The 7,979-nt window shown below is 32.3% G+C and overlaps 1 protein-coding gene across 2 annotated transcripts in view; it reads right to left on the bottom strand.

Moving 5' to 3' along the window:
• Window positions 1-221: 221 nt before the first annotated feature.
• Window positions 222-7,979, bottom strand: part of HDX (highly divergent homeobox) — a 119,536-nt gene continuing 111,778 nt past the window's right edge. For both annotated transcript variants that reach the window (XM_079123027.1, XM_079123028.1), the window contains exon 10: window positions 222-4,179. In XM_079123027.1, the coding sequence (XP_078979153.1) occupies window positions 4,054-4,179 (126 nt within the window). In that variant the 3' untranslated portion in view covers window positions 222-4,053. The remainder of the gene's footprint in view (window positions 4,180-7,979) is intronic.

Raw genomic sequence — 7,979 nt, 5'->3', positions numbered from 1 at the left:
ATTTTGATTATATACATGTCAACTTGCAATTACAATTTTCCCTTGAGTACTCCATGTCCTCTCTTCTTTGACTTCCAATACCTTATTACTCTTTGCATTTCTCTTTTTTCCACACCTTTTATTGGGGAGGGAATATTTTGTTTTAAATGGGGAAAAGGCTTATAACACAAAGACTTACAAAAATAAACACTAAAAAAAGAAATAGATGTCTATTAGTTGGAAATCATTTATTGCCTCTATAAAAGTTTAAATAAAAACCCTACAAAAATTCACATTACAATCTGATGTGATTTTAAGGTGATAGTATGCTTCAGAGGTAGTACCAGTAAAAAGGATGCAGGGTTGCTAAAAGGAATTACTTAGTAAGTTAATGCAAAATAAATTTCGATGTGGAGCAATATATACTCAGTATACACTTTAATGGAACAATCATAATTATATTTGCATGAAAATATCACTTTATTCTCTTTTCCCCCTTAGCAAATCTGCTCTCAATAAAGGCTTATTTTATGCAATGGTATGTTGACTGTAGGTTCAAAAGTTAGTAGGCTCCTCCATTATAGCATTACAGAGCGTAGCTTGGTGAAGGGCATGATACAGTGCTGTCTGCCAAGGATAACACCAATTTCAAAGAGAAATCTACCTAACATTTAGACACAATGGCATGGGCAACTCCCTTAAAAAGTAAATTATCACAGTTGTGCATTTTTAGGATCTGGATGAAAATCTAATACATTAAAAAGTAGACAATATTCCTGGTATACTATTACTTCAATCTGGAAGAATGGTCACAATTAATGTTTTCAAAATTTCTTTTAAAAATGATCATGAACAATCAGGCTGAGATGAGGAAACTATTCATTGAAAATGGGCTTAATGCTCTTGTACTAAAAAAGGCCAAATTTAGTGTCCATAATTCTTTAAAATCTACCACTTTTGTTTTCTCCTAGAAACATGTAAGACTGCTTGATATCAAAAGGCCTTAAGCTAGAAGTTTCTGTCTCTGAAAAAATACCCTTTTAAATATATTTAGAGGTCTTGGTAGTATACAGAGCACAGGATGTGTTTGGGCCACAGCCTTTTCTTCTCTGACAATAAGAAACATGTCTTTCACATGATTGCAATAGCAATACAAAAGTCCTGCTGTTGATAACTAACCTTACAATAAAACATCCCCAGGTTTCATGAAGAGGCCAATTTTCTTTTAACATTTTCTTTGCATGTGTTAATTTTCCAGTCCTCTAGGGCAACTGCAATTCTCATTTTCTTGTGATTAATTTCAGCTCCATTGAAAGGTAGAAGGTGCCTTCATTTTTTTAAGTCCACAGTTTGGAAGGTAAATGCTCTCAGATAAACATTTCCTGCTTAAAAATTACTTGGTTATACTAAGCTTAAAGAAGACATCCAGATATAGTTAACAGAAAAAAGTATTTTTTCACATTGCCTTCTGTCTGAGAAACAATTCATGTAGTACCTTGTGGTTTTTTGTTTGTTTTTTCAGGGCTTTGAATCAAATCCATGCTAAGCATAAGCTGTACCGCTGAGCTACATCCATATCCCTATGGTCTATTTTAAGACTGTCATCTCTAAAGAAACACTAGTTGATTTTTACCCTCCACCATGGAGATGTTAATGAGAGCTGCATTTTCCCTTAAAACCAACTCCTATCTATATCTGTGAAAAAATATGTTCTTCATAATAGGATTTTTTTTTTAAATTTTGTGGTGCTGGGGTTCAAATCAAAGGCCTAGCACATGCTAGGAAATCACTCTATCATAAACCTACATCTTCAGTCCTATAGTAGTTTTTAATACTTGACTTTGACATCTTTTTCAAATATATAGTGCATAATTTCAACATGTCAATTATGATTTTTTAATACAGCTATTTCCTTTGTTTCCTGGCATAGAATAGCCACATTTCCTTTTAGAAGTGTTTTAATTCCAGTGATGGTAAAAGACGTAATTGTGATGATGAAACACAAATGATAAGATAAAGTCCTAAATTTACTGTTATGATTTATAGTTTCTAGTTTAATGGAAATTTATACAGGAACAAGGGAGTCATCTAGGCTTCCTTCCCAAAGTGTAGAGTACTATTTCCTCTAGGCATCATACCTAGCAGAATCCTTGAATTGATTACAGTTTCCACGTAAATAAGTTTTATTAATATCCCTGAAAAAGATAACAAGAAATATTTCTTTTTGAAATCTACAGCTTGCTGAGAAACTCAATATCCAGGACAGTGCCTTCCTTATAGCAGGAGCTAAACAAATATTTTTATTCAGTGACTAAATTCTAAGGTGTGAAAATACAATCTTTAGTGTTAAATTATATAGGAGAAACTTACCTAATCTTATTTTACAATAAGAACTAGCTAGAAGAGGGTTAAATTGAGGCAGAAGAAATTTTGAGTTGAAAGACACACAAAAACTAGAAAGGAGACCCTAGGAGAAACTCTCAGGCTTGGAGTTTGTTCTCAGCTAGATGGGAGCATACCTGCATACCTGAAATATTTCTGCTAACAAAAGAAACATAGCAGTATTATGCCAGCAATATCAAGTCAAACAAATATTTGAAAAATGAAGGACCATCAATGAGCCTCCAATGTTTGTGTAGCGGGGGAATCTTTCAAGTCAAAGGCATTCATGATTGCCTTTCTGTATTCATTAATAGTAAAGTCCAAGATCAAAATTGGCTTTTACTGAATTTTTTTAAATATCTGAAATGGAAACTTAATAATCACAAGAGTCATTTAGTTTTCATTAGTCTTTTAGGTATAAATAGTAATTTAACCATAAAACACAGTTCCACAGTGCCAATTCACAATATATGGCACTGTGAGCTTAGGGCAAAACTTGCATTTTTCCCTTCTATGGGTCTTGGTAATACCATCTGGTATCCCAGAAAGGAATATCTGCAAAGAACTATCTACAATATGTTGCCATCTGGTATCTACGAATAGAGCAACAGGGTATTCTATCTGCTTTAGGTGAATATTCATAGAATAGTATCCAGGAAATTCAGAGGACTAGGATTTACAACCAAAGTAATATAACACTTTTTGGATGTTATCCTTGGCTGATGGCTCTATACAGGCCTCACATGGAAATGAGGTAAATATTGTGGCAAAGCTGAGTGAAGATTTAAAAAAAAATCTCAGTGGCTTACCTTGACTTCCTGTTTCATAAAATGTAAGAACTGAAAAAATATTATGAAGATGGTGATAAACTTGAAATATTTGTGCAAAATTTAACTCAGTTACACAAATTTACTATGAATCTTATAAATATTTGCATTTGCAGCAATGAAGAATTCCCATTAAGACTAATCTTTTACATTTTGTTTTCTGTACACTTAATAATTTATTTGACTTTATGTTAGTGAATTAACTTTCCATAGTGTTCCCCCCTCCCTGCAAATATTTGGGTTAGATGATAGAAGAAATAGCAACAATTTACAATTACATACTAGTAATCACTTCAATTTTCAATAATTAGCTTAAGTCAAATTCTCATAGGGGTTGAAAAATAAATCCCAGGACTCGTCCAGGTTGAATAAATCTTTAAGGTTTTTGTTTTTAATTTTTAATCCACTTTCCTGAGTAAAAGTGTATATGGATGATAGGAAAAGGAGAGAGGAAGAAAGATGTAATGGCTACAAAAACAAGACTAATCCAGATTTAACAACTTAATAAGTAATGTTGAAATGGTTTTATTTTTTGTGTCTCTGGTTAAACTATTACTAAGATTCTTATATAAAGTCAAGCAAAAATCTTTCAGAAATTAGACATAATAAATTTTATAGCTGAGTTGTTTAAAATTAATTTTTTCTTCCAGAATTCCAGTTTGGAAAAAATTCTCAAATGATGCTTTTAAATTTTACATGCAGCTTTTTGCATTGTAGCCATTGTATCTTGTCCATCTTTCACAGAATGTTTCAACAATGCATTTTTCAAACTGAAGAATAGTGGGGCAACAGAATACAGTTATCTTGAAATGCACACCTGTTTAGCAGCCAAAAAACTGCATCATATATTCCCCTCCCCCTCAAATCACAAACTGTCTGAGGCATTTTTCTCTGATAAAGAAGACACACTGAATGAGGTATCATCAGGCTCCGGCGAGGCATGATTGAAATCCATCTCTTCTAATTCAGGAGGTAAATCTGACAGCAGTGCCTGAGTCAGAAAAATCAATTTTTTGGATTAGTATGTGGATTTTTTTTTCAATTTAATGTTAATAATTGTAGTCTTCTAATTCTGATTTATTTTTATGGACTTAAAGAAAGAACCATTTATGTTTCAGGATCTTATATAATAACTTACCTAAAAGAAAAAATATCTTCATACACTAATAAGAGGTAACAAATTACTAGATGTTGGGAGTGTGGATTATATAGAGTAGAACCCTGTCTAAAGGAGAAAATTAGGAGGGAAATGAGCAAGTATTCTGAACAAAGTGCTTTGAAGTGTCTGAATTATGTGATTTTCAAACTGGTTTTGAGTGTTCACTGATCACTGCTAAAGGATTTTAAAATTGTATTCTTTATTAATATTCATGCCTGGTTTTGGTATACTTTAAAGAAAACCACATTTCACAAAGGACTATATTGTTCTTCATTGGGAGAGCGAATTTAATAGTTAGGAAAGAAGTTCAGTTATTCTACTTTAGATTAAACTTTAACAACTTCAAAAGACCAACTGATTTTTTCTCTTTCCTTACACTATGTCCATATCTACAGATGGTCAAGCACCTGCTAGGGTCAGTTGAATCATTAAATCTAGCTCTTGTAATGATGTATCTAGAGGCTGCTCATTAGAATAAGTTGAACATCATGAACCAAGCTTTGCCATAGTCTAATTATTTAATCTGGAGTTGCAGAATATGCATCTAAACTAGAGAATTAAATAATTTATCCAATTTTATGTGCTGATGGTGCTGATGTTCACTTGACCATAAGAAATTGGACCTGAACGATTGATTTTCTGATCCCAATGCTAAAAATAGTGTAGCATATCTGGAAATTTTTAGACAGCATTACTTGTAGTGTGGGCTTTGGGCACAATAGTAAACAAGGACCAAGGGAATAGGAACAAACGAAAGCTTGCCACTATCCAATTAAGGAACAGAAAGACAGGGCATGTTGGAGAACATGTGAAATCAACTGTTGAAATGAGACAGTTTTCTCCTATTTTCTTTATTAAAAGAAGTGACAGTTATAGATCCTATACCTTTTGCTGTGTAGCAGAGGCAAGGAGTACAATTTTCTCTTTTTTGTCTGACTGTACAAGGAAAGTCTACCTCTTGAGTTAAAAATATTTTATTTATTTTATATCATTAAGTTGTTGTTGCTGAAATGGAGAATATTTACACAGCCAAGTAACCTAAATTATTACGTGCATTCTAAGATGCTGGGATCCAGTAATAGGACACAGAGCTATTTTTTTCTAGAAGAATGGGACGCCACTAACTCTGTCCAGGTTCTACAGAATTTTTGCTTGAATTGACTGATCAGACTATGAATAATAAATTACGGGATTTAGTTCACTATGCAATTTTGGACATACCATAGTAAAGAGGGAAAAGTCCTCAATTAACACTCACTGAACATGTGCATAGAGCCCTGGAAAGTTAAATGGATGAGAAGACTTAATGATATTCTAAATTCTAGTAAGGAGTTCTAGAAATCAGAGAAACACTATTATTAATTTCTTTGCAACTGTATTACATATAGTTGACTGACTAAATTGAGTATAGTAAGAAATATTAAAACTTTGCTATCTGAGGCAGTATATAGTATTACTAATGCATAAAGACCACTTCAGCATTCTTCTTTTGATAATTTGTTAGGCATCAGCATTGCCACACTGGACAAATGCTCAGACAAATGCCAATTGTTGGAACTGCTTTTTTTCATCAAGGCCAACATAAATACAACTTTCTTTATTAAAATTTCTTCATCAATAACAACTATCTTCAGGGTCTGACCAAGTGCCATTCTTCCCAAGAGTTAATTAAAGTTTTTCCCAAATATATGATCAATCTCTATAACACCGTAGAACTTAGGGTATGAATGCCAAGTTCTATAATGTTATCATTATTATCTTCTTTGCAAAGTAGATAAATTAAACTTCAAGAAAATCAATTGATCAGGTTAGGATCTCATAGTGAATCATTAGGGGAAGAAAACCTTATGGCTTAGAACAAGGATGGCAACATTATTTTGATTTAAAAATGGCCACTGATTTAAAAATACCTTTGGCAAATCTTACATTTCAATCAGAGAGTACCATATTGGCTTAAACCCTGAAATTCTTTACCAGGTCAAAATAATTTATGGACCACTTATTTCATTCAACTTCCAAAATAAGATTAATGGAAAAACAATAAGAATTTTTTAAAAAAAAAAGAAACCACTGATACAATGGTTCTCTTTTATTAGGTAGACTAAAATTATTTCTGAAACTGAATCTGTAAATATTTCATAGTGTAAAAGATCAGTAATTTAAGAGATTACCTAAATTATTTTTGTGTACTACCATGGGTGTCTTCTATACTTGAGACCATATTTTGAGATTCATTATCCCATCTCAACTATGAAAGTCATGAAAATCAGTAGTTTGTATTTTGGGTGCTGATTATGCAGGGTATGACATTTAGTAAAATTTTTATATCACTTTGTCTTTCTTTCAGCCAATTTTTTGTCCATATGTTAGTTCATTGACCTTTTATCAGAGGAAAAGTAACAGAGAAGGAGAAAAATAAAATACAGATTATTTTATTATTTGCTAATGGTATTGGGGAAAGAACCAAGATAAGAATGAGATATAATTAGAATAAACTGGAGTCTGTGAAATTACTAGATGTCAGGAGACAGGACTAAATATAGCAATTAAGTACTAGTTAATTGGACATGAAAATGAATGAAAAATATGCTATGAGTTCTTGAGACCAATTTCACACTCCACATTATTCCATTGGTTGGACCTAATTTTTTAGTTATTTAACATTTACAGCATTTTTGGGACTATGTTCAAACTACCATTCTTGTTCACGTATAATCTGCATTTTAGGTTCCTAAAAGACCAAAAACATTTTAATATGTCATGAAATATGCATATATCACATGATAAAGCAATATGCTTAAATAAAGTTGACAAAAGTAACTGAAGGTTACTATCCTGATGTTGGTGGGCTGAAGGAATAAAATTCATGAAACTGGACACATAAAGTACATGCTATTTTGAGCTTCATGAGTATATTATTCTAGTTTAAATTTTGTAGTTCAACACATCAGTTAATAACATAAAGATTTTTTCCTTGAAAAAAGTGGAATTATGGAATGTTAAAACTGAAACCTTTCCCCCTAGAGAAGATGGGTTAGGGTATGTATGTGCAGTCTTGCTTGGGTGTAGGGGATAAATATTTGCACTTCTGACATTTCCCACTGAATAAAAATTTCTGAGACTGCTTCCTAAATAATGGTTACCTGTGTTTCACACTACTGGTAGAACTTCTCAGACAAGAATTAGCAGGAAACTATATAAATAAGGCAAATTTGGTATGATTTATTATTAAGTAGCACATTTAATATACTTCTATAATTATTTTTAAGATGAATTAATGATTATATAGATTTCACATGAAAATATGAGACAGCAAATGTTACTTGGAAGGTATTTGTAAACAAAAGTCCATAGCAAAAAGTCCAGTTTAAGTCCAGTTTACTTAAATTGAGAAAAGTAAGTTATACAGTATGGTCACAAAGAATTTCACAAAGTAATTTCATATTTTCTTAGCGATGAGCAATAGATCAAAGAATAGAAGATATTCAAACATTTGTGAATTCTGCTGGGGGCTTGCAGGTAATTAAGATGCAGAAGAGAGGTAAGTAAATGTCTCATCATTTTCACTCATAATAATTCCCCAAAATGTGCCTCTCTAGTTAGGGTAACCCTGTCTCTACAAATATTTCAGG

The sequence above is a fragment of the Sciurus vulgaris genome (genome assembly GCF_902686455.1).
Source record: "Sciurus vulgaris genome assembly, chromosome: X".
NCBI lineage: Eukaryota > Metazoa > Chordata > Mammalia > Rodentia > Sciuridae > Sciurus > Sciurus vulgaris.
Note: the sequence above shows the minus strand (reverse complement) of the source record. Positions and strands in the feature narration are given on the sequence as shown.